Source organism: Diplotaxodon limnothrissa, linkage group LG7, assembly GCF_057381915.1.
Source record: "Diplotaxodon limnothrissa isolate DT_005_m linkage group LG7, D_limnothrissa_male_GT1.1, whole genome shotgun sequence".
NCBI lineage: Eukaryota > Metazoa > Chordata > Actinopteri > Cichliformes > Cichlidae > Diplotaxodon > Diplotaxodon limnothrissa.
This window is the reverse complement of record NC_140602.1, coordinates 25,446,302-25,474,130: the sequence shown is the minus strand read 5'-3', so window position 1 is coordinate 25,474,130 and position 27,829 is coordinate 25,446,302. Positions and strand designations below refer to the sequence as shown.

Below are 27,829 nucleotides of genomic sequence, written 5' to 3'. Positions count from 1 at the left end.
CTGACCTTGACCTTGAGGTCGAAGTCACTGAAACTCGTCCAAGATTTTTAGCAGATGGTATGAATTTCAAAAATGCTACATGGTCTTGTTCCCGAGTTATTGCCTCTACATACTTGGGTGTCCATGGTGTCCACGCTGTCCGCCCAACAGGATGACAACAATACTCCATCAGCGTTTTATATGGCTGAGGGGTAAAAAGAAAAAGAAAAAGAAAAGAAAAGAAAAGAAAAAGAAAGAAGCTATTTCCAGAGTCCATAACAAACATAGGATTATGTTTGGGTGGATAGCGCTACATAAAACAAAGGATCGACGCTCCATTGACAATGTGACCCAAATTATTACTGATAAGTACATAAACAGAGAAGATTCATATACGTGGCTGCTTGCTCTGCAAAGCTGTCAGCTGGGCTACTTGCCTAAAAGAACAGTTACAAGTCATTATTACTATACAGAAGTTGGTTGGAGGAGAAATACAATCAGTGCAGAGAGAGACTCAGAAGCTAAAGTCAGTGCAGAACAGGAAATCAAACAGTTAAACTTACATTAATAAATATTTTGTGAATATAAAGTAACACTGTCTGCTGGCTTTTCATTCATAAAAGTATCCGTATCTTAATAGATGGGTTACTATGCTATTTAAATTGCTGCACAGGCCTGTCCTCAGATGTCTTGACTGACAGAGAGCCAGTGTACTTCATTAATATCCACTGATGGATGCAGGAGCAGTCATGAGGGAAGCTATTATGTTTCTGCGACACCACATTGACTAGAAAACAGAGAAATTTCAACAAACAACAGAAATACTCCAACAGATTTTACTTCTTGGTATCATAACTTCTTGATCCCAAATGTATCTGAAGCCCAGGTGATGATTATTGATTTCAGGCAAAGCAGGCATGTGGCCAAAGAGTGCATTATGCATTATGAAGGGGTGGAAATGGTTACACAGCACAAATATTTTGGTAGAGATTTTAATGATTAGCTTCAATTTTATAGAAACACTGAGGTATTTGTGAAGTGGTAGCAACACAAAATTCACATTTTCCCTTCGTGCCAGTCTTTTATCAGTGTTTTATACAGAGGCTCATGTGTTTGTCCTTTATCTGCTGGTTTCACAGGCTTCCTTTAAAAGATAAAAACTGTCTGAACAGAACTTTTAAAGAAATACTGGTTTGAAACCAGCAAATCAGCATTTTGTGGTCATCTATTTGAGGGTGAAATTATTCAGCTGGCATCAGTGTGTCCTTAATAAATTAAAAAAATGCTCATGCCTTCTGCAATTCAGCTACCATAACACTTCAAGCCATTTTTCCCCCATTTGTTTTTTTCTGTAAGTCATCATGTCTAATGGTTATCCCTGTGTTTTATGTTGAAGAAATGCTCCAAACAAACAGCTGCCAAGGTTCACAATTCACCCTGAAAGTATTGATCACATATATATACTCAAACTTACCATGAACTTAGATCGATAAACAATCAATTAACCTGGGAGAAAATCTTTGCAGGCTTAATATGTTCTTACAGTTAGCATTGCATGTACGCTACTTATGCGAGACACAAGGTAACGTTACAAATGTTCGAAACATAGGAAAAGAGATATCTGAGCATCTGAACAAAAAAAAAAAAATATCAAGAGGGAAAAAGTTATCTATACTGTGTCATAGTTACTTATAAGCATATCCTACATCTACATGTTTGCTTGGTTTTTTTGTTACATTCACTGTAATATTGACCAAAAGAATGCCCAAATCGCTCTTCTGCACACGCCGTAATGGACCCAGAGTCTCTCGTCTACATCAACACAAGACAGCCAGTGTTAATTTATCTACACTCCTGTTTCCAACAGTTTGTTCCTTACATACCGTCACAGTAACATACCAGAAATGTCACTGTGAAAGCTAGCTATAATTGGTGTAGTCTGTCAACTGTCTCTCCAAGTCAGTGATGGTGAGCACAATACTCCATATGGACATCCATGGAGATTTAAAAAAAAAAGTTGTAAACAAGAATCACTGTTTGTCCATGGTTTCTGTGTCCACAGAAAAGTAAGTCTCAAGACATTTAAGAAGTAAGAAGTAAATCAGAATCTGATTCTGATTCTGATTTACTTCTTACTTCTTAAATCCAAGGACTATTAAAGTAATAATAACGCCAATAGAAACAGTCCTATGCCACTGTTGATTTCTTTGAGTTCACATCCATGATAAGATCATCATGTCCTCCTAAGACAGTTTAACACCATACAATAATTAGTCTCAAGGCTACTGAACGAAGTGATACAATCTAGAAAGCTGTACGTACTGACCTCAATTCTGATCAAGTATAGACTGACTGTAGAACTACTGAACCACTTCCTCACAGCACCCTACAACAAACAGGCCAAAATGAGAGCAAAAAAGGAAGGCACAACACAGTTACATTTACCTAAAACCTACTTTGCTGAAAAGAAGGGGACAGGAAGGTAACAGCTATTGAGGTCAAACGTATGTACAAATGAGTCCCATCTGTGTGTGTGTTTATGACTGTGACACAAGGTAACTGTTCACAGAAGTGTGCAAAGTAGTTGATATTTGCGGGTCCATAAGTTTAGAAATCCAGGTGGATGTTGAAAACTGAGAGGAATTGCCAGTATATTTCAACACTTCCATAACACCTTTGGGAAAATTTAATTCATGATATCAAAATATTAGTCTGGTTAAACAGAATTCTGCTGCATTAGCACATATTTTATCTGTATTTGTTCACCTCTTATAAAGTCACATTCCTTTTGCTCAACTGTAAAAATAAATAAAGAAAAGAAAATTGTTCAATAAGCAGATACAGAAAAATTACAGCTGTCACATCCATATACTATCCTACATGTACTGCCAAATTAGTTCTACTTTATATAACAAGAATCAATAAATATGGTGCACATTTATCTTTTGCTGTACTGAAGAGGACAAACATGTTGGAAGTGACTTCCCAGGCTTTTCTCTCCTGCTACCATCTGTCCTTATTAGAAAGAGAGAACAGATTTTAGAGCCAGAAAGCAATTCGGCACATTTCCCACCAAACCTGAACACCGACCTACAATGTCAATGCTGCACAGAGCTCAAAATAGACTAGTCACTCTAATTGCGATGTCTCAAAATATAGCTCATTTTAAAACAGTAAAACACTGCAAAAAAAAAAAAAACCAAACAAACAAAAAAAGGATAAAGCCATTTACATTTGAGCTCTAAATTAGGATTATCTAGAAGTTTTGTTCCTCTTACCTTCTACACCTACTTGAGAGGAGATGATCTTCTGAACAATACGCAAATCAGACACCCCTGAGTTCTTTCTCACAGCCACACAGTCTGCTGCGAAAGCTTAGCAGGACTTGACGAGCCTTATGAAAGCTTCATCTAGCCCCAAAAATAAGAGATAAAGTAAGATATTCCATGTATAGCAGGATGGTTTCCTATAAAAATGATCTTACACAAAGGATTTCCAGAGACGATTTTAGTGTTTCGAATAAACACTAAAAATTGCCATGGTTTGTTTCCTGTTGCAGTGTTTGTTGGACCCAAGCCGTTTTCACAACAAAGCTATTTCAAAGGATAGCCTATAAAAATGGGTCCCGCTTAACCATGTCAACAAACACTGTTGAGTTTATTACTTAAACCTAAAGAGCCAAATGAACGTTGTGTTTTTGTAGTCTGTCTGTGCTTATTGTCAGGAAACACCCAAGAAGTCACGAATGACTTCCTGCAAAGATGTGCGGAAATAAGAATATCCACATCCAACATTACATATACACTGTGTTGGTGAGAGTATTGTTCAAACAAGAATCAGTGGGATTGGCCAAATTTTGCATGATAGTACTTCCAGTTTAATTTGCCAGGTGGCCGAGTATGATGACCACAAGGAAAGCACAACAGTTAGTAAATGTGTTTGTTCAAGGCATGTTTACGATCGCGAGCTCTGACTTGTAATTTTAAAAACGTCAGTCAAATAAGTGTACATCCTTTCATAAAGAAATGCAAACACTGTGCTCACGATCTCCTATAATCATATCCTGTGAACTGATCAGAACTATACTCATACTTGACCTCCTCTCGTCTGTGTTATGGATTTGCTGTAGATTTAATGCAGCATTATGTCCTTTGAGTTGCTGTTTAATAACAAACAAAAACAAACAAACAAAAAAACCACACAGTAATGCTTTAATAACCGACCTGTATCAAACTGCAGACATGACAAAATGGAAAGACTGGCAGGCCTGTGTCAAAATGGGACAGAACTCAGAATAGTGGGCAGCGAGGAGAAGCTGCCAAATAAAGGTCACAGGTACCATCTCTGCTACAGCCAAGTAGAATGGTGTCCATAAACAACTGTGCATCTGATATAAAATTATTATATCTAATGAAAAAGTAATGAAGCACAGAAATACAAATTACTATCTAAAGCGGGAGTTAGCTACAACACCATTTAATTTGAAATCAGACAGTACTACTGCACTACAGGGCTTTTCCCTGGATGGAAATGCACCATCAGGAGTTGACTATGCACTAAAGCATGACTGGTCTGTACATCTTTAAAGCAATGACTAGAGTGTTATCTTATTTATTAACTTTTTTTTCCCTCCACTGGAAAATAAGTGTATTTTCCATTTTCATAACCCCATTTTGGATGCACCACTTACTTCCTCAGAGGATTGTTGCCAGTTAAAGACGTATTGCCATTGTAACCTGGAGTCATTTCAGATGAACCAAGCACTGATAGTCATGTTTGTATTATTTATTTAAGTGGAAATGCAGATGTTGGAGTACGCAAGATGTCTATGCTTGCATGCTCTAACATTTCCATTAATATGTTTCCTTGGAAATGGCGTGCATGTTCAAAGGTAGGTCAGACATGTTAAGCATCTAAGCACACTTTAAACTATTAGCAGGAGTTGTATATTTTACACAAGTTTCATCTAAGTTGTTATTGCTTCTTTTCTGATTCATAAAATGACTGCCTGCAATTGTAAATCTAAAGATCTCCACTTTTAATTTCTTTAAAAAATAAATAAATAAAACTCCACCAACAACAACATTAAGCCATTACAAGATATTGCACAGTGTCATCCAATCAGCTGCACATTTCATAAACAAAGATTAGGCTCTAAACCACTCCTGGTGCAATTGCCGGTGTGCATGCTAGCTATGATCCCACATCAAAACAAGTTAGTTTTAGCCTCGACTGTGCAATCAAGACAGGATCAATGACATAAGCTCAGGCCTTCTGAAAACAATGAGCAGGTAGTAGAGTGAGCCATCACAGTATTGATCTAAGCAAAAAGGATTCCTGTAATGGGAGAAACAAGTACACTGGCTCACCTTAACGTCAACACTAGTAACACTTCAGAGGGAGGTGAGGGGCTGATTGGTGTCCAAAGACACACGTGCATACATATAGAAGAGCAGTGTGCTATGCTTGATTCAGTAGCATTTAAGACAGGAAATGCTAAGCTCACACCTCGCAGCGATCTGACTGAGCCGTAAGAAAGAAGCAGAGCGCAGACTGATGCTTCTGGAGACGATGCAACTCTGGTCAAAGCATCCATCTTCCGACATGCTCACTCACATAAACATGCACAAGAACACATGTTCATTCAAAGAGCAAGCTATTACTATGAAGAGGACAGAAAATGCATAGAGACGGGAGGTCCTTTTTTTGTGGTAATTTGAAATGCACACACGGTAAGGCTCAGAGAGAATACAGGGTAGGCGGTTCAGTCAGCATGTCCAGCTAGCTTGTAGTGCCGACCCTCTGTGCTAAAATGGTAGATCCCAGATTTCTCCCCATGCAATCTGCCACCAGCAACCATGGAGGCAAAACAGGAAGAAGACAAGAGAGGAGAGGGAGATGAGGAAAGATGGAACGCAACAGAAGAGGAAAGCTAGCATATTCCCTTTCCTCCTCATCCTCAGAGAAAACACACACACAAGAATATAAAAGGTCCATAAACAAAGACAAACACAGGGCAGACGGAAGGATGGTGATGGTACTTACATGAGGACTCAGTGCCGAACATGGCTGGGCCGGGAGCTGTGATGGAGAGAGAGGAGGAGGAGGAGAAAAGAGAGGAGAGAGAAAGGGGAGGGTGAGAGAGAAAGAGAGAGAAGGGAGGTTGATGAGCAGGCAGCTACACAGCGGGGGTCATCAAAGCAACACAATGCAGCCAGCCGGCCGTCGCTGCCTCCCAGACAGCCAGATGCCCCAGCTCCGCTATCCGTTGCTGCTTTAAAAGCCCTCCTCCAAACACACACAAACACACACAGCTAGTGCAGCTGCCAAAAAAAAGGAGGCTTTTGGAGGATTAAATCAAGTACTAAATAAACATAAAATAAAAACTGGCAGAAATCCTTCACAGCCGCAGCAAATCCAGACACAGAGAAGTGGTTGTGGCTAGCTACTGCATCTCTGCTTTTCTGCAGTCTATATCCTCCTCCTCCTTATCCTCTCCATCACTCTCTCACTTCTCATTCCACTGTACGATTTACTAATGAAGAGAGAGACCGTGAGATTGTGGGGGAGAGGGAGAGTCTTTCCTGGGGAGAGGAGAGCTAAAAGGAGGGAGTGAAAAAAGAAAATCTGGCAAGGAAGCTCCTGCCACTGTTACTGCAGCCGTTGTAAGACAATAGCTATGCAAACAGAGAGTGACGTCAGGACAGAGGAGGGAGAGAGAGAAAGCTGTCAAAGACTGACTGACAACTACTGCTAGATGGAGAGAGAGAGGAAAGGAGGAAAAGAAAGGGGGGGGGAGAAAGAAGGAGAAACACAAGCAGACTGGATGCAATAAAAGAGCAGATGAGAAAAAGATAACAGAGGAAAATATGAGAATGGACGAGAAACGGGAAAGCAAGGGGGAAGCATATTTAGATGATAAAAAAGAGAAAGAGAGAAAAGGCAGAGGTAGGGCTACAGATACAAACAGGACACACACACACACACAATGAAGCAGCGAAGGGGGCTGGGGGCTTTCATCTGTTAGTTCGACAAATTGAAACAAGTATGAAGCAGAGCATTGGAGACTACTGTGTATTTACTTGCTATTGACACACACACACACACACACACACACACACACACACGCACACACACACACACACACACACACACACACGCGCACACACACACACACACACACACGGCCATCAGCGAGCCAGAACAAAAATGTTCTGCCATGATCACAACATCATCAATCAAACTTGCACAGAAGACTTTAAGATTAAATCGCAATATTATCAATAATGTGAATTATTTTAGCAATAATAATAACAATAATAATAGCAACAACACACAGTAGATAGTTATGTAAGATTACAATTAAACAGAGCAACTGCAAGTGGAAATTATATAGAAGACAGAAAGAAACTTAATGGTAGTGTTACTCACCTGCTGTCATGAGACTGCTGTACAGTGGCATAAATATTGGTGTTTGCTCTGTTTGACAGTTATAGGTAAGCACGTATCTAAAGCACTATAAAAATTCATAAAAAATTTTTTTAAATAAACAAAAACCTGCAATGTACCAAGAAACCATTTAGTCAGTGTATTCAGGACACCATGATCCGCCTCTTTTAGGACACACATATACCCTGAGGTGCCAGTTATTGCACACTGTAACACCTTAATGAAGACTGGTACTAAATGTAATAAAATAAACACAAAACCCAGCAACTGTGCAGCGGCAATCTGCCCTAAACCTGCTTTAGGGAAATGAATAGATACAGTCTGCACAACAGCTTCTGTCCAACCAGCCTACAAACCTAAATATATAAATGGTCATCCAGCCGGACACTTTAATGGCCCCCACTGTGAATACGATGAAGACAGCTAGCATGTGGATTAGCTCAGCTGCTGAAGAGACGAGCGTGTACTGTTGGAGGCCTCTCATCTTTTGTGTCTCATACACCCACCTCCTCCTCCTCCTCCTCCACCACGTCTTTGTTCTTCAACCACAGGCAAGAGACCCCTTCTCTAACCCTGCTACTAAGTTAAAATATGTGAAATCAGCAGTACTGAGTCAAAACATAGTTTTCTTATAAGGAAAATCTGGTGTTAGGTTAGGATAATAAAAAAATATTTTAAGATTTACATCTTATATGAAATATAGCTACATATTTACATCTTAATCTATCATTTCCATGAACCCTAGCCACACGCTTACCTCTGGGCCCACCTACCTACTAATGGAAGAACATAGCGCATGTGCCCGTTCTTAGCACACAGTTTAGCCACATATCACTATGCTATTTTTACATGTTAAAAATCACTGCTATCCTGTTACACTCTACAATCTACGTCCCACATAAAAAACACACTTATCAAAATGAAACTCCTGTGAAAAATGTGCTACCTCGAGTACCAACTGCCTCCTGGTGTTCTACGGAGAAAAGCCATTGACCATTAAAACTCCAACTACCATTCAATAGTCATAAGTGATAGGGTGCTTATTGTGTTACTCTTAGTTAATATCTAACATCCTAAACATGTTTAAATCAGGGCTGTTCTCCTTGGCAGGTGTACTGTATATAGAAAGCATAAAACACCAGAAAATGCTTAATGTAATTGGCCTCCACAGTTTACTCTTCCACACTAACATGCTAATACTGCTGCTCCACCATCACCACTTGTCTCAAAGTTGCACAGCATATGCTCTGCTGACCTACTAAACCCACCCGCCTCCAAGAGACTGTCCATGCTTTCTTCCTGTTGAATGCCAGATTGAAATTTCAGTTTTCTGTTGTGCCCATATTAACACATACTTTTTCTATTATCAATAGTCTCATATATGTGCATGTCTTCCAGCCCAATTGACATTTAAAAAAAAACCAACCTCCCTAAATCCCATTGTTTTAGATAATTGCAGACCCATTTCCAAACTGCCATTCTTTTTAAAAAGCCTTGAGAAAGTTGTCATTCATCACCTCTTTCAGTTGGTGAAGAGAAACAATGTCTTTGATAAATTCTGGTTACCGATGAAACCACAGCACTAAAACTCTATTACTGAATATATAAAAGGAATGTTTACTGTTCCTCCACTACCTCAACTCATCATCACAAAACCTTATTATTATGTTACATTGTGTTTTGCTTTTTTTTGTCACACTGTCACTTGCTGCTCTTGTTTGCACATTTGCATGTGCACTTTGTTGTCTGCTGTCTGATAACAAAAAAAAAAAAGTCTTCCTTAGATAGTTAGATAGTTTTTTGTTAATTTATGTTGTAATTTATGTTAGGTCAGTCTGTCTTGTCTCTGCTAGCCAGCTAACTAGGCCTCTTAGTTAGCTAGTTTAGAGTTTTCTGTTAATTTATGTTGTAAATTTATGTTGCATGTAGCACCTTGGTTCCTGGAGGAACGTTGTTTCGCCTCACTGTGTACTGTTAAACTGTATATGGTTGAAGTGACAATAAAGCCAACTTGACTTGACTTGACTTGACTACTAATGGCAGTCTTATACACTCGGATAGAGGTGAATATTCTTTTAGTCCTACTAGACATCTCTGACCATGCCACTATATTAACAACAGTATTTTCTCATTCAGTGCCTCACTCAAATTCCCTCCATCTCAATTCTGGCCTAAAACTGTGGTTCTTAGCAACTTGGTAGCAACTTCTTCAGAGAGGTCAGTCATTACATCAGCTCACTCACTAGCGATATCAAAACATATCAGAATCAGAATATGCCAAGAACATTGGCATCATTTTGGACATATCACACCTTGCTTCCAGCAAAATTCAGAAGTCACTTTAAAATTCTATTATTAACATATAAAGCTCTACATGGTCAGACTCCTGTTTATATAGCAGAGCTACTGAGACATTATTACAGCAGACAGCCCCTCAGATTATCTGATCAACATCTCTGTTTAGGGCTGAACGATATATCGCATTTGCAATAATATCGCGACATGATCAAGTGCAATTTTCTAACCGCAAAGGCTGCGATTATACTCTGGACATGTCCAAATTCATGGGCTGCATCCTCCTGAGGCCGCATTTGTAGACCGATTACGTCACAGCGACGCGCCGAAGGCTGTCCAAATTCGTAGACTCCTCCGAATGTAGCCGACAAATGCGTCCTCCTTTTCCCCGAATTTGAAGGATGGGTCGGGTGTGTCCTTCGTGGCCTACCATATCCCAGAATTCATAGCGCGGCCCAGCCAAACTCCAGTTTCCAGCAATGGCGGCCGCTACTAAGTTTTAAAATTACTCATACTAATCTTTCTGGGTCACAAAATAAACTTTTAACATATTTTCAGGCGAGAAAGTAGTTGTGTAAACATCAAATATCTGCTCGGTTTATCAAGATATCCCATATTTGCAAAAGTGCTTCGACGTTTTCAGAGGCGTCTGCTACCCACCAGCTCGACAGCTAGCCGGGAGCTCGAGGGTTACTGATGCGGCCGAGAACGGCACAACTCCCGGCACATCATTTTCAGATCACCGCGGAGTTTCGCTGCTCGGGTTAAACGTAATATATAATTCACTTAGACAACCTAAAAATGTTATTGTTGGGCTTTTTTCAGTGTTTTGTTTGTTCGTGAGTAAATCGGTTTGGCTGAGATTAAAGTTATTAGATTAGATAAAATAAAACTTTATTAATCCCCCGGGTGGGTTCCTCCTTGGTTTTCACACAGCTGACTAAACGTCAAACAGAAAACTTATTAAACAGAAGTATGAGACAGTCGAGAATTTACACCAGTGTCTGGTTATATTTTAGATAGCAAGAAGCAGACGGCCGAGTTTATTAAACTCCACCGAGACAGCGGTGACGCTAATCAGAAGGCTAGACCGTCCAATTTCACGCCTTTAAATTTTAAAGGCGTGTTTGTGTGTGTGTTTATACAATTGCTATTATGTTTGCACTTTATGTGTAATGTTACTGACTGCAGAGATCAGTAAGATGTGTGTATTTTTTATTTATTCGTTTTATTTATTTAATATTATTTTTTAATTGAATGACTGTCTAGTAGTTCACAGATGTCGAAAAACTGAGTGTGGTAAAGCCACTGATTTTTTTTATGTATATTTCTGCAATCTGCACATTGTACTGACTTTCATTTTAATGTTTACACCAGGGTTCCTTGTCAGCACTTTATGCTCAGATGTTTGTGAGCTAAAAATAAACTATTGTGTATGTTCAAATATACTGTTGTGATTGAAGAAGTTAAATAAAAATGTCAGTCATCAATTCATGCATCACCTCATGTCATCATAACAGAGGTCTGTCTTCCAGGAAAGAACAGTTTAAAATTAATGTAATATCTCTGGCCATACTATATGATGTATTGCTTGTCTTTGTTTAATAATACAGAAGACAAATACCTTAAAAAAATAATCGCATATCGCATCGCAATCGCAATATTGGGGCAAAAAAATCGCAATTAGATTATTTTCCATAATCGTTCAGCCCTATCTCTGTTCCATCCTCTTATTTTAAAACCAGAAGACACTCTTGGGGTTGTAGCACCAATATCCTGAAATAGCCTTCCTCAGTCCAGCCAGTCCAGCTGAATCTCTAGTTTGTTTTAAATGACTGCTGAAAAATCATTTTATAGGTTAGCTTTACTTTAATCATTCTCCCATTACTTGTTGGTCATAGGTTTAACTATGTCTGGTGGAACATCTATAATTATCTTTAATGAGTGGCTTCTATTCAAACTGTAAAACACTTTACACTTTAAAAAGTTCCGCGACCCTAGGCAATGATCATCAGGTGCCTGATTGGTGTCTGATTAGCATCTTTGAGCATGGACCCTGCAACAGCATTGCAACAGCATGCCACGTTTGACTGATCTGACACAGCTGTAAATGACTCTCGTACTGAGCTAAAATGAGAATAGTGAACAACCCCAGTACGTTTTTTCCCCTCGAAGAAAATCGAATAATCATATACAGTAAGCTCTATGTTATATTGAAATATTAAAAGTTTTGAGAAACAGAGTAGACTTGATAAGATGAACAAGCTTTGCAGTGCACTGACAATCCTTCCACTCTTAATAAAGACTCCTGAGATTCTGTTAATTACACAAGGGGCAGCTTGAGAGAGCTGCCCCTTGTGTAATTGGAGAGGTGAGGGGAAGCAAGCTGGGACTTTACAACATACAGCGTGCTCTGCTCTTATGTCAGATCAGCAAGGTCTGGTATTAGCATGCTAAACAAACATTCTTTGTTTTTACATTCATCATGTCCCAATCAGCCCAAATAGCAAAGAGAAGGAGTTTGGGTGTTAGGAGGTTAAAGAATTTAGATTTCAAGAAATGGAGAACAAAGCAAAAACTTACTGAAGTGACTTGAGGTTCTTTCCATACGGAAGTGTTGCAGCTGGGCTTTTACATTAACATTTTGTGTGCCTTACTGTTTCCTCTCAGCTCCCATTTTTGTTTCATTTAGTGTGGATGCTGATTAAGCATCCACAGTATTGTTCTTCCACTTTTCATCTTACCTATGTTTTTTGTACGCCATCTCCTTCAACACTGTTCAACCACTGTTAGATTCCTCTTCTTTTAGACATGTGTGCTTGTATTTTTCTCATTTTTAACTTTTATATTTTTTAAATTTTCAACAAACATTTACAATGTATTTCAATGGGAGAATCTTCAAATTCTCATTCAACTTACTCCTCTTTTAACTCTAACTACTTCCACATACACTGACCGACAGACACCATTCAAACTGTAAAATGAAGCCACAACATTGAACTATTCAGCTTGTATTTGTCTTTTTAATATCTTTTATACTTTTTCTTCAGGTCCAGTTTAAGTTTCGTGCTTTTTTTCACCCGTTTCAGAGTTTATAATGGGTGTGTATGGGACAGAATGTTAATGTGAGTGAGACAGGTCAACTGCTTGAGTGGGAGCAAGGGAAAAATTTATCTTAAAATCTTCTCTTTAAACTGCTGCGTTGTCCACAGCGTTTGGTCTACAACCATCATTTTACCCTCAAAATATCGGCACCATTGCCCTCTTTCATCCAATGTTATTGTTATTGTAAAGGATGTTATGGTTCTTTCATAAATGCCACCAATGCACAGTCTCCTCCATGAAACTTTTCCATAGAGTCCAATGTTAAAATGGCTCCCAAAATTCGTCTGAAAATCAGAAGTACGGGCTGCCTTTACACTGTCACCACGTCCATATAATAAATTCGACAGACATGAGAACTGAGAATTCTGTAGACTGGACATTGCTGGTGCTCGCAGTGAAAGAATTTTGTCAATACTACTTGTAGTTTTCTGTTGGGAAGTAGGCCTGTGCGATATGACCAAAATCTCATATCCCGATATAAGAATTCTATCGTCCCGATAACGATATAAATCACAAAAATGTAACATTTTCTGTAAATTCTGTGAATCTCGGGCAGCTCGTCTTGCGGGAAGTGTTTCCAGCTGCGCGTCCTGTAGCTGGAGTCGAGTGTTTTAACAGATGCATGAAACTATACATTTTTAGACATAAGTTGTAAAGGCCGCCGTTTTCTTTGTGAGTATTTATTACACGGTGTGCTGCGGGGAAAAGCCTGTTCTAACGTTTGAGTCTAAGGTTTGTTTTTTAGCACCTGGCGGCTCTTTTTTAATTCTCATCCGTAAAAAATCTGCTCTTTCATCCGTCTGTAGTGTGGTTATATTAAATATAAGAGAAAGAGAGAACTTTAAGAAATTAATATAGCCACCACAGTGACCATCAAAACGATGAAAAAATATTGCCGTAAACAGTTTATTTTGCGACACCACGAAACAAACGATAGTGTAAAATGAAACGATAGACGTTTTTATATCGTCATCCGATATATATCGTTATATTGAACAGCCCTATTGGGAAGCATTTGTTTCGGAGTTACTTTTCTGTTTATTTAAACCAGCAGCAGGCAGGCACGTGTTTGTGTGGGGTGCCATTGGCTGGAGTGGCACCCCACCCCAGGTGGCTCACACCTGCCTGCTTAATGAGCTCTGTCTGTCACTGCCAAGATTCATCTTAAAAACTTATCTTTCAACTGCCACTGTGTGCACAGTGCTTGCTCTACAGCAGGCATCGAGGGCCGGTGTCCTGCAAGTTTTAGATATCACCCTGGGTCATCACACCTGAATCAAATGATGAGTTCGTTACCAGGCCTCTGAAGAACTTCAAGACATGTTGAGGAGGTAATTTAGCCATTTAAACAGCTGTGTTGGATCAACGAGGCCTGGAGTTCGACACCTGTGCTCTACAGCCATCATTTCACCCTCAAAACGTAGACATCATTGTTCTCTTTCCAATAGGCTGTCTTTCAAAGCCCAAAGATGTAAACTATTTGAACTGTGTGGATCCAAGTGATGGGAGTATGTTCTAAGTAATCCATAGAGATGCGTTTTATTTTCAGATGTATTTTGGGAGCTTTGTCTGACTCCAAATGTTGTTTTGTCATCATTCAGCTTTTTCTCATCTACATTTTAAACATGTTCAGCTACTTTTCAACTTCTTCTGTGTGAATGTCAGCTTTCAACATTTCTACACTTTTGTTTTCAGGTGAAAATTTCTTTATTTTTCAGCTCATTCAATATTTTTAATTTAACATTTAGCAATTATTTCATTTCAGCTCAAAACAGTCAGCTATCATCAGCATTCCCACTGCAGTTTGTTGAGAAAATGCATTTTCTAGTTTTAGTGTTCTAATGAAAACTACACATTTTGTAATAAACTGCCATGTCTCCAACACCTTTAATTGAGTCGCACTCATTGGGGAGACTTTATTACACTTGCAGTGAAGTAGAGTGGTGTTGTCAACATGAAAAAACTTCATATTCCTTTCACTTTCCTCTGTTTTCTGTGCAAGTGAAACAGACATAAATGGTGGTAGTGAAACAGAACAGAGAGAAGTGAAACTAGCACAGCTGTAAATGACAGTAAAAGGCAGGGGGACTCTTGTACTAAGAACAAATGAAACATGTGCATATGAATAATGACAAAAACATATGAATTGTTTTCTTTCATTTGGTTGATTTATTTGACAGTGGCCTACCTCACCCAACCAATGGTAATTCGAACACTTGTCAGGCATTGACTAAAGGAACAATGACATCTTTCAATGAATGCTTTACTTTAAATAGTGCTCCACACGGCCTCTCTTCAGTGGAACTGCATTCATGAGCGATTAATTCCTGAACAGTACACACCTCACCTCGCCTCCGGTTCCACCACAAAGTATCACCCCAAAAAAGCATCTCCTTCTGGTTGCTAAGCAACTGAAATAAGCGTGAGAGGAGTGTGGCCATCCTTCGGCAAGAGAAAAATGAGGAGAAGCATAAAAGGAGGAGGAGAAGGATGCTCCAGTAGAGTTGAATGTGTTGATAATGAGGTGAAAAAAAGTATGAGCTTCACAAGACAAATATTAGAAAGAACCAAAACATTAGAACAATGTCACCTGAGTCTCATATGCTATATGCCATCCCACCAATATACCATTTTTTAAAAATTACAAGCAGAACTAATTATAAAAAGAATTAGGTACATATCCCAAAAGTGTCTGAGACAGAATTGGGGCAGATAAGCCTTGTTAGGTCAATGCATCTAACACCTATTAGAATTCACCCCCTCTTTTAGCTTAGCAGACTTTAGGACGAGACCAAGACCTTCCAACCATGGCTGGTGTCATTTCAATGTTTCTACACTAGAGCAGGGTGATATGACCAAAAATATTTATCACGATATACATTTGAAAATTCGCGATAACGATATAACTGACACTAGACAAAATACTTTACAACTCCACAACTTTATTATTGCAAAAAAAAAAAAAAAACAAAAAAAAAAAAACATCAATGTGTTTTCACTTAAACAAGGAGCTGTTTTTTTATGTGCATTAAAGTTATATAAAAAATTATCAGTGCAAATGCAAATTCCTTGCTGACAGTTTAACCAAAAGACATTTCCACGTTCCACGGCCGACATATCCTCAGCATAACCATGTATAATATCCACAAAACTTAGAAAGTTATGTTGAAGCACAGTATGTATCACTCCGCGAGGCTCCTGCCTACAATAGCCGCAATCCTACGACAATCCATCAAGCGGTGCGGCTTCGTAGCTTACCAAAGTCGTACTAAAACATTTGACAGATTTTCGAGCGCCGTGTACCACATAAAATCGTTTTGAGGTCAGTAAACACAACCAGAATTCATACATAAGGCGCACGGGATTATAAGGGGCACTGTCGATTTTCAGAAAAATCAAAGGATTGATTTTAAGTGTGCCATATTTTCCAAAAAACACGGTAATAATGACGGCCCGCTAGCATGCGCTACCACAAATAGTGCTTTGTTGTGTATCTGACGGACGAAAGCTAAACCAGTTCCACACCACTGAAGTTGCAGCATTTTTGCAAACCAGTTCTGGTTCGTCTGTTTCATTCCACGATCCACTTTCGCCCTTCTCATTCTCCGTCACTGCCATGCTTTTTCCGGCATGTGCGTATGAAAACAAAGGCACTGCGCATGCACGTTTTACCCATATTCTATCGCGATATTTCATTTTCTTATCATTGCCCAACATTATACTGGTATTACCGTGAACGGTATGATATGGCCCAGCCCTAGTTGACACACCATCAATCCAGCATATCAAATTTACCATTTGAATGACAAGTTGAATAGAAAGTGTTGGGTTTTTCTGGCCTAATGAGAATTAATTTAGAGCACTTCAAGTTAGCTAGTATGAGATATGGACTGTGCCCACTGGCTCAAACACACAACAACAGAGTCTTTTTTTTTTTTTAAACAACCATGTCCCCAGCTACTACTACCAGATGCTCACACGGGACAGGAAGGACGGACAGTGTAGTTTTCATTACCTACACATGGTCACTGTTCAAATGCAGTGATATGTTTAGCTAACTGGGTCAGAAATACTTTGTGTGACCTGATCTAAAGTCAGGACCATCCTTGCCTTATAACGAGCACTGATAAATGAAACTGGAAGGTCAACAGGACATTGAGACTCAAAGAAGTCTTAGCTATCTTCACAACAGAAAAATGAAACAGACATTTTTATGATACTGAAGACACAAAATAATTATTACAAGATGCATTGGATGCATTGCATTGGTTGATTCGCGCCCTGCTGCAAAATCATGCATTCACTTTTATGCCCGCCAATAAGGAGTAGCAGTATTCTCATGACTGATAGCTGTCACCAGATACTATCGCCACATCAGCACTGATACTGAAAGAGACAAAACACAGTGCCTGATGCCCCCCCCATCTCTCAGATGGTTGTGTTTAGTTTTACACAGAGTCTTGCTAATTTTAATCAGTTTGCATAGATTCAAATACATGCAAGAAGTAAAACCTTAACAGCATTTAAATACACACCACATGCCATGTCATTCATCAAACTGTCTCTGTATGTAAAATAGGAAGTCAGAAAGAGGAACAGAGGGTGGGGAAATAATCACTTGCTTCATGTTGTCGTACTGTGGCTGTTAGTCTTCTCTGACGAACGTCTGCCTTTGGCATGTAGCAAATAGTAGTATAATAAAAAATAAATAAATAAAATAGTTTATTTAACATTTAGATGCTGGACCCAAATCATGAATTCAGTGCTCTTGTTCTTATGTTTCATTATTCAGCCAGCTATGCTGAGAAAATGCACAAATCAACCAAACCAACCACAAATACAAGTGGTTAATATGTCAGCATCTTCTGTATGTATTATCTGTTTGTATGTAGTATCTTTATCACACCACTACATCCTGTATACAGAGAAGCTAGTTTCTTGAACTGCTGCAAACACTATCTGCTGCACAAACGTGCCAGTATAACATGATTGTGGCCACAGTTGATTAAGTGGTGTATTTTATAAGGCTGGTATCTTAAAATCTAAACAGTCCAACTTCCATTTTACATACTGATATCAAAAAATATGAAAAGACTTCCGTCTACTGAGCTACAGCAAGTTCAGGAGATGGAGTCCATATTCCAACTTTGGGAAGAAAAACAAAAAACAAACACTTTTTAGCTTCTATGACTCTCTTTACCCTCCCTACATCTTTCATCACACCCTTTCCTTCATGACTGCTATAAATTCTTTGAGTGGATTCATACAGGACAGTGGATTTTACCTGCATTTCCCTCATCAGTGTAAAGGCAGTGTACCTACACAACAGTCCAAAAGACTTTTCTCATTTGGCCGGGGCAGTTATAGACATGGAAGGTCAGATATTAACCAACCAGCTGTTAGGCTTTGAAGTGTTCTTCTCAAATAACCCTTCAGTCTAAAGGGTGATCAAGGGTTTCTGATGTGAAAGTTCTCCCTGTGTATAGCTCTGTGCAGAAAACCACTCAGCCTGTGGACCTTTTCAGGCAGGGCGGAGCTGTATGCTCTGTCAAAGGTAGAGCTAACTTTTCTGGCTGAGATCATGTTACTAGTGTGCTGCACAGGTTCTAAATAAAGGTTTCTGACCAGTCTGATCTGGCTTTGTGGTGAATGTGTGCTGTGGTTGCCAGTGTCACGTCGCACAGCTGACTCAGAGCATTTCTTATATTCTTCATTCAATCTGAGACAACTTGATTTTATGCTGTAGTGTTTAGTGTGTTTAGTAGAATGGAGGTGTATGTGTTTAATTTCTCACTACACATGTCCAAATAAATAAACATATGTAAGAGCATATTTGATGTATTTTTGTTGGTATCAGAGTTGTGGACCTTCCTCTCAGTACAGAATCATCATTTCTCTATCCCAGGCTGACATTTTTGAAACATTTTCACAGTAGGAAAAAAAATTCAGTCTTCAAAGAGATTTTATTTCTGATGCATTTATTATTTCTCTGGGGAATATGAAGCTTGGGAAAAATGCCCTGAAGAATGTGTCTGAATCCAAACACAATTTATCACATTATCAGCCTGCAAGTATTCCCCACACAAATTGTTCAATTATAGCTCTGCTGCATTGGTTAGTAAGCAATGTTACACAATCAAAAAAATGGTATGTAAATCTTCCCTTTAAACTTCAATTTCTTATACTCTGACATTTTGAGTATTATAGCTGTGCATCAAAATGACGGTGCCCATTCTGGAGGTCAAGGCAGTTTCAACAGCTTACTGTTGAGGGCGGTCCTCATTACCATTGTTTGTACACTGTGGATTGGTTAGTAATCAACAACAAAAAAGGCATGTGTCCATCAGTCTATATTTTAGGTGACTTTACTTTACCACTAGTCTAAGTTTTTTCTTCCCTACCGCGGATGTACCCAGTGAATGCGCCAAGCAATCTATGAAACCATCAACTCTGGAGATTTCTGGAAGAATCAGGTTGGATATTCCCTTTCTCACACATGGAAAACAACAGAAAATTGCCCACTTCAGACACCTCTGGAAACACCAATCATTGGTTTAGGTGAGGGAACTGACACGACCCCCACTCATTAGCTGTAAAAGACCTGACTATTATTTTCCGCTGTCACAGTCTGAGATCACACATACTCTGTAAAAAGAAGCTGGCAGAGCCTCCATTGGGTCCAGATAGAGTGAGAGCTGCTGCGTGTGCGTGAAAAGACTCAAGTGGTTGGATAAATTATCATTAATGAACCAGATACTCAGCACAAAGCCGTCTGCATAAGCAAATCACGAGCTTGTTGAAAGCAGACAATAGTGTAGTTTTGCCATCTAATACACACAGTGAGGAGAAGGCCAACATGAGCTTCAATTCAGTGTAATCTGCATTAAAATATGCCTCAATAGACAGTTTGGTATACTATATGAGACGCAGGTTTTACTTTTGCTTAACAGAGCAATTTATTACCACCATATTTCGTCATCACGAAAAAAAAATGAGAACATGCATCTTATACTGTGAGACAATTCTGCATAATATTGCTATAAAGTCATAGTAACATTTGTTGACCTTCTCAGGAAAGTCAAGCAGCAGAGCTGATTAGTGTGCCCTGCATATTTACCAAGCTACCAAGTTTGAAAGAGTTGAATATGCATTAAAAATAAAATTGGTAGAAACTTTGTCAGGAGGTTTTGTTTTTGTTCACAGAAGATTTCCTGGCTTCATCCAAACAGAGGATTTAGTCACAGCAAAATCAGCAGCACTGTAATAAAATATTTCTCTAATAAGTTTATAATTAGGGTTTATTCCACTGTATACAACATGTTTTGTAAGCAGTCATGCAGTTTTGTTTTTTTTTATATTCAAGCGAACACTATAATGAAATAAGATGCCCTTTATCAAAACATAGAGCAACTACATAACATGTTGTCTCGCTTTCCTACCCACAAAAGGGATTTGTTGTAAAGTTATTGCTAATCACTTTTATCACCTAAGGAAGATGCAAAAGGACAGGTTTAATGAGGAGTGACGGCTAACTAAATGGAGATTAGATGAAGTACCTTGGCCAGTTTTAAGGGAGGGAATCCCACAAGCTCTTATTTCTCATTGTAAAGGAGGAAATAAGAAGAAATATTATAAGCATATACTGGTGTCAGCCAGGAAGAGGAAGTGAAACTGTGTTATCAATTCAACACCTTGCATGATGTGTCCCATAAGATCAACTGTAAGAAAAGGTCAAGCATGACAAGCTGTTGTGTGTTATCATCTCTAACTGACTGCAGAATTTTTTTTATTTCAAACTCAGATATGTAACAGCACGATGGCGAGGGCACATCGTAGCTGTGGGGTTTCAGTTCCATTCAACGTCCCCACTGTGAAATTTAATGAAATAATATTTACAGCCAGCTGAGACTGTATGTATGCCATTAGTTAAATCTAATACAATGAGGATATGCCGAAAAGATACAAAACCCATGTTCAGATATCCAGTTTGGCTTGACATGATTTTTTTTTTCTTTGACCACATTTAGAAGACACCAATGTCTGACTCACTGAGAATTTTATACATGCTTTTCATAATCTATTGATTGTTCACTTCAAAACTTGCTTACATGTTCTGCAAACGAAGACATTTTTCAGCTACCAAAAACTCAAATCACTTTGATTAAGACAATAAAGGTGACATAATTATTATTATATCCAACTGTTTTCTTCCTAGCTTTGCATGATTTACATTTCAAACTAATCCTTTGTAGCAGACAATTCGTTAATTTCCTGTCTGAAACGAACCATTTTAGCTACTCTACCTTTAAGCCAACTTTCTTCTGACTGGCTGACTCTGGCAAAGAGGAGGTTTAAACCACAGACTGTATATAAAGAAGGGATATAGTTTCAGGGTTTGCAAAGGAAGCCAACACAGATGTGCTTTAAACCTGCATTTCTTCCCTTACAGATAGAAGAAACCAGCAACTCTGGAAGGAAGTAATGGTCAGAACTTCAATAAATGGTGGATGGAAATTACTGATGTAGATAAGTAGACTAGGATATAAGCAGCTGCTTAAAAAGCTCGAACCAAGATTTAACATCCCAGGGCTAAAATTATTTTCCAATTTCAATTTCATTATACACAATATTGTGAAGCTAGTGAAAAGTGACCTGGCTAAGTCATTTTATCTACTGTTAAACTGAAATGCTAAGTAGTAATTTTACAATTTTACTAAAACACTGTAATTTTGTGCTTATATTTGACTTACTGTTATGGGGTTTTTTCTAACACATATAATTGCAAAGTTTCTTGAAGTATCATGGCATAATTTTTGGGGCTACATTGCACACCCCTAATGCCCAGCTGTATAGAAGTCTTTGGGGAAAAACAGCCCTTTAAAATGGTAAATGGCCTGTATTTATATAGCGCTTTACTAGTCCCTAAGGACCCCAAAGCGCTTTACATATCCAGTCATCCACCCATTCACACACACATTCACACACTGGTGATGGCAAGCTACATTGTAGCCACAGCCACCCTGGGGCGCACTGACAGAGGCGAGGCTGCCGGACACTGGCGCCACCGGGCCCTCTGACCACCACCAGTAGGCAACGGGTGAAGTGTCTTGCCCAAGGACACAACGACCGAGACTGTCCAAGCCGGGGCTCGAACCGGCAACCTTCCGATTACAAGGCGAACTCCCAACTCTTGAGCCACGATCGCGCCCTTTACTTATTTCTTTTTTGATGCCACTTTGATGCTGCAGACAAAGTAGCAAAAGTAGTGAAAGTAAAAGCGTAGTATGAAAAGCATTTCATGAATATGTGTATCCTTGAATGCTTTGGTTAGTAAGACTAGAAAAAAGTTACTCTAGCTCAACCCATCTGAAGCCAGGAAGGAAGCTGATAAAAGTGCTGATTGTGCAATTTAACAGACTTGCTAGTGTTACAGTTGTATTATGAATTGTGTAAGACAGCGGTCGTTATCGTTAACTCGGTTTTCCTGGGTCTTTTCACGTGTGTTATGAATAAATATTCTTTTTTTCGGTACCGGTACTAGTTTTATTTTGTTGTATTTATCCGCGACACCTTAAAGGCCGGTCCGTGAAAATAATGTCGGGCATAAACCGGTCCGTGGCGCAAGAAAGGTTGGGGGCCGCTGGTGTAAGACATTTTAGCCTTATTATTTCATTTGGAGCCCCGGTAATGTTTAACTGTCCTGACAGCAAGTAAAGAATAAAATACCAAAACGGTATTCAAATGTCTGCTTAGCCTAATTACAAATATTATACCGTATTTTCCGCACTATAAGGCGCACTTAAAATCCTTTAATTTTCCTCAAAAATCAACAGTGTGCCTTATAATCTGGTGCACCTTATGTATGAGTTTTGGTTGTGCTTACTGACCTCGAACGGATTTTATATGTGGTACATGGCGCTCAAAAATCTGTCAAAAAATGTTTTAGTACGACTTTGGTAAGCTACGAAGCCGACCACTTGATGGATTGTCGGAGCATTATGGCTACCATAGTCAGGAGCCTGAGTAATCTGGGTCTGAAGCTCTGTCCGCGTCAGGTCCTAAAGTCAAACAAACACTGCGGCATCACTGAGAGTTAAAAACTGTCTAAATTCTTTCATCTGTAATAAAATGATCAGTGTTGCTGCTTTATTAGGTGTAACAATTAAGTTTAACATCCAGGCATCCATGAAAACAGAATTTATTAAATTTAACAGAGTTAGAAGTTAGCAGGAAGTTAGCGCACTAGTTTCCAGCTAAACATGATATAGCATGTTCTAACTGAGAGATTTCTGAAAAAATTCAAACGTACAGCTCTGCTATCACGTCCAACATAAATGAAGAGAGGAAACTAAACAGCAGTGACGTTTGTAGGGTTACTGAAGTTGGGCTAGCTGGTATATAATTATGTGCTACCTGATCGCTAGCGACACAGCTATGTTAGCATAACATAAACAGTGAAGCTGGAGGACGAACACTAACACTTTTCCACTTATAAAAGTTAACGTTAAGGTTCCTGATAGTTAGAGACAAATGCAATCACATGGCAGGATGCTGTAAACGGACCAAACTTCAGTCAGGAGAACAACTGAGATAATCCATCCACAATACGAGGTTAGTCATTAATATACTGCAACAACATGGGAATAGAGCAGCTGCCAGAGAATTCAACATTAAGGAATCAATGGTACAGAAGTGGAGGAAGCAAGAAGAATGAGTTTAATAAAGTTTGATTTATCTGACTGCTTTGTTTCGCTTAATGTGCCTTATAATCCCGTGCACCTTATGGTCCGAAAAATACATACTGCACACTGCAGTTTAATGTTGCAAAGCACCTCTTTTTAACTTCAGTGGATATTATACATGGTTATGCTCAGGATATGTCAGCCCATTTCTACTGGAAATGCCTTTTGGTTAAACTTTCAGCAAGGAATTTGCATTTGCACTGTTACATTTTTATAAAGCTTTAATGTACATAAAAAACAGCTTCTTGTTTAAGTGAAAATAAATGGAAGGTTGTCTTTTTGCACGAGTAATGTTGTGGAGTTGTATTTTGTCTCGCATCAATTATATCGTCAGTTATATCGTTATCGTAAATTTTCATATATATCGTGATAAATATTTTTGGCCATATCGCCCTGCTCTACTAGCTGGTGCAAAATGATGTGCTACGTGATCGCTAGCAACACAGCTATGTTAGCATAACATAAACACTGTGAAGCTGAAGGATGAATGCTAACTTTTTTCCAATTGATAAAAATTAAAGTGAGGGTTCCCAACGGTTAGGGACAAATGCAATCACATGGCAGGATGCTGTAAACGGACCAAACTTCAGTCAGGAGAACAACTGAGATAATCCATCCACAATAGAGGTTAGTCATTAATGTGCTGCAACAACATGGGAATAGAGCAGCTGCCAGAGAATTCAAGATTAATGAATCAATGGTACAGAAGTGGAGGAAGCAAGAAGAATGAGTTGAGTAAAGTTTGACTTATCTGACTGTTTTGCTTAATGCGCCTTGTAATCCCATGCACCTTATGTATGAAAACAGACCTGTTCATCGACAGTGCGCCTTATAATCCAGTGCACCTTATGGTCCGAATACTACGGTATAAGATCAACAGGTACAAGTACTAGGTGTCCTGCTTGAGAATTATATATTAAAAGGTTTTAGAACACTAAAACAATTTTAAAATTACTTGCAGCCAATTGAGAAAATAATAATGATAATTTAAAAAATAACCGAAATACAGTTGCTTTTTAATCATAATTATTATTAATAATATTTTAGGATTTTTGTTGTTGTTAAGGATTCCCTAATTTTTCACTCATTTTAAACCTTTTTTTAATTTTATGAGACATTGAAGTATTTTTCTTTTATTTCCTGCTATACAATCTGTCATGTGTTGTTGCACTTTCTTGATGGGAAGTATGTTTTATCATAAGGTAAAATACACCCATCATTAGCGATACTGTTACAAAACCATAGGTTAGTGTTCTAGGGTTAACAAACGTTCGACACCAATACTATCCAGACATTGAGATACGAATGATCTTCCAGAAAAGTTGATTCAATTTCCCGTCTATAGACACCACATCAGTGACTCATACAGGAGGTCACAAAAGATTTCCCCCCCCCAAAAAAAAACATCTAAAGAACTGCAGGCCTCATTTAAGGTTGCTTTTCATAATTTAACAATAAAAAAATAAAAAAAAGAGTGGACAAAAATGGGATCAATAGGAGAGATCCAAGGTGGAAAAAACCCCCCACTCCTGACCATAAAAGAACACAAAGGCTTCACATGTACCAAAAATACATCTTGTTGATCTTGCCGGGGGTGGAGGGGGGGGGGGGGGGGGGGGGGGGTGTTACTGGCCACCCTCTGCCAAAAAAAATTTATCAATAAATAAAAATTGCTCCCCCTACCAAAATTTGCTTATGATTCGGTTTTCTTATGTACCAATTTTCAATGATGTTAACTTTAACAGCAGGAAATGAACTATGCATATAATTCTTTTCTATAATTCTTGCCATATTTTTCAACTAACCTGTATTTGACAGCAGCATAATAAAACTGGAAATTCTGTTTTTGGTGTGCCACCCCAATATTTTTTAGTGCCCCACATATGGCCACCACTATGAAAAAATTCTGGAGGCGCCCCTGTGTGGATGTGTGTCAAAGCAAGACACAAAACACTTTGTATAAATGTGTGTGAACAGGTGAAGGCAAGTTGTATGAAATGCCTTCAGTCCTCAAGTAGATCAGAATGGGTTATGGTTAATTATAAGGACCCAGTTACTTTCTCCACATAGGGCCAGGGAGGTTTGGCTAACTTCTATCCATCCATCCATCTTCTTCTTCTGCTGCTGCTTATCCGGGGCCCGGTTGCGGGGGCAGCAGCCCAAGCAGAGAAGCCCAGACCTCCCTCTCTCCAGCCACCTCCTCCAGCTTGTCCATGGGAACACCAAGGCATTCCCAGGCCAGCCGAGAGATATAATCTCTCCAGCGTGTCCTGGGTCTGCCCCGGGGCCTCTTCCCAGTGGGACATGCCCAGAACACCTCACCCAGGAGGCATCCTTGTCAGATGCCTGAACCACCTCAACTGGCTCTTTTCGATGTGAAGGAGCAGCAGCTCTACTCTGAGCCCCTCCTGGATGGCCAAACTTCTCACCCTATCTCTAAGGGAGAGGCCAGCTGACTTTCTTCCATTAATAAATAAAATCACAATTTAAAAATGGATCTTGTATTTACTCAAGTTTCTCATACCCCATATCCTGCTTTAGAGTACAGAGCGCTGGAATTACTAGCTCAGACAGTCATCATGGTAAAAGGAAGATGGAATTGCCGAAAGATGCTGTGGATGTTTCTATCGTGATTTCGGTCTAGGTTTAAGGACTGCTACATCCCTACTTAAGAGAATAATCTTTGATGCCTTTCCAGACTTCTCAGGGAGGATTACGGTTTGTCAGGCAGCCAATTCAGCAGCAGCATTAACACCTTTCATTGCAAGAACAGAATAGAATAATAACCCTTTATTGTACAACGAAAAGCAGTGGGAAGGTGAGAGCCAGCTGCCGGCATGCCGTATTGAACCTGTCAAACTAACCTTTTACGCCCATGCTTTTTGTCATGACTATTCAGTTTATATACGAACACACGCACGAATTCTTCAACCAGCTTATTTGTGCCTAAAGGCTCTCTTGCCCTCTCTAGCCGGGGCCAGCTGGCTTTCTGAAAGAGCACATTCTTCCATCTGCTGCTCAGCTCTCAGTCACAGGAGACGAATCCACCGGCTGCTGTGAAGGCACGGAGACACAACATGCCAACTACAACCCTGAGCTCGCTGCGAGTGCCCAGCAGAGTTGAACACCTCAGGTCCGCAAGACTAAGCTTAACATTTCTTAAAAACAAACAAACAAACAAAACAAAAAGCAACACAAAGTTCGCTTCAAGAGCATCCCTGACAGAGGCGACTCCTGAAGTTAAAGGAAGAGGAAATTTGGCAAACGGTCGCTCTGAACTCTGGAATCACCGTTAACACTGACTCATGATGGAGACCATTAAAAGCAATACACTGCTCCCCGCCTTATGCCGCTTGCCAGGACAAACTCATTCCACGGCAGCTCGGGAGCATCCTGTTCACTCTCCCCTGTGCATTAAACATCAGTCACGCGTGTGAGCGCTTCCATTTAAACTGGGCTCAGTGAGTCGTAGCCACTAACTCAACCTGCTAGCTAACTGCTAACAAGAGCTGCTGGCTAACGTTGGCAAAAACTTTAGAAAGAAAAAAAAAAGAGAGAAGTGGAAGCGTTGTGGATGACAGCGTTGACAGGGATCATGTGAGACATCTTACCTCAATTTGCGTATGTAAAGAAACTGGTGAAAGACCTCTTCGTAGCTAGCATTTCTCCTGCCAGCAGTCCAGCATGTGTCTGAGTATCCAGCAGCAGACACTGTGTATGTGTGGACGTGTCTGCAAACGGGGCTGGAAGGCTAACCTTAAAGCTAACAGTTACCAGTTAGCCACCGGCTCGCTAACCTGGACAGTTAGCCCCAGCGGCCTCAAGGTGTCGCTGATTCACCTACAGCGAGCTGCAGAAAACACCGTTGAATAAATCCTGTATGTTGGCGATTTCGAGTTTTTAAATAAATATAGCCAGCAAACACTTTTTTGGAAAGATTTAAGCTCAATATGAATCATTCCTGTGATTTTTATAGTCATAACAATTTGTCATTTATTTTCCCAGTGTAAAAAACAAATAAAAAACTATTATGTATCATAACACTTTGCTTCATGACACCTTGTTTGTAGTTTTAACCTGTTATACACTTATCAACCACCCTGCCTTAGGAATAAAATCAGCAGTCTGTCAGCCGTCAAATCTAATTGGAAAAATTCCTCATACTGCACATGCAGCTGTTATTCCCCACAGCCATATTGGGATCTCTGCCTGCTGCCAAATTTCGGTGCAACATTTTTTTTCTTTATTATCCCTGTTTT

At 39.4% G+C, this 27,829-nt stretch overlaps 1 protein-coding gene across 2 annotated transcripts in view; it reads right to left on the bottom strand.

Annotated features, from left to right (window-relative positions):
- The window catches only part of LOC146628350 (suppressor of tumorigenicity 7 protein homolog), a 59,238-nt gene extending 31,938 nt beyond the window's left edge, over positions 1–27,300 (bottom strand). For both annotated transcript variants that reach the window (XM_085359475.1, XM_085359476.1), the window contains exons 1-2: positions 27,182–27,300; positions 6,025–6,060 (exon numbers count right to left, since the gene is read on the bottom strand). In XM_085359475.1, the coding sequence (XP_085215601.1) occupies positions 6,025–6,046 (22 nt within the window). In that variant the 5' untranslated portion in view covers positions 6,047–6,060; positions 27,182–27,300. The remainder of the gene's footprint in view (positions 1–6,024; positions 6,061–27,181) is intronic.
- Between the last annotated feature and the right edge of the window lie 529 nt (positions 27,301–27,829).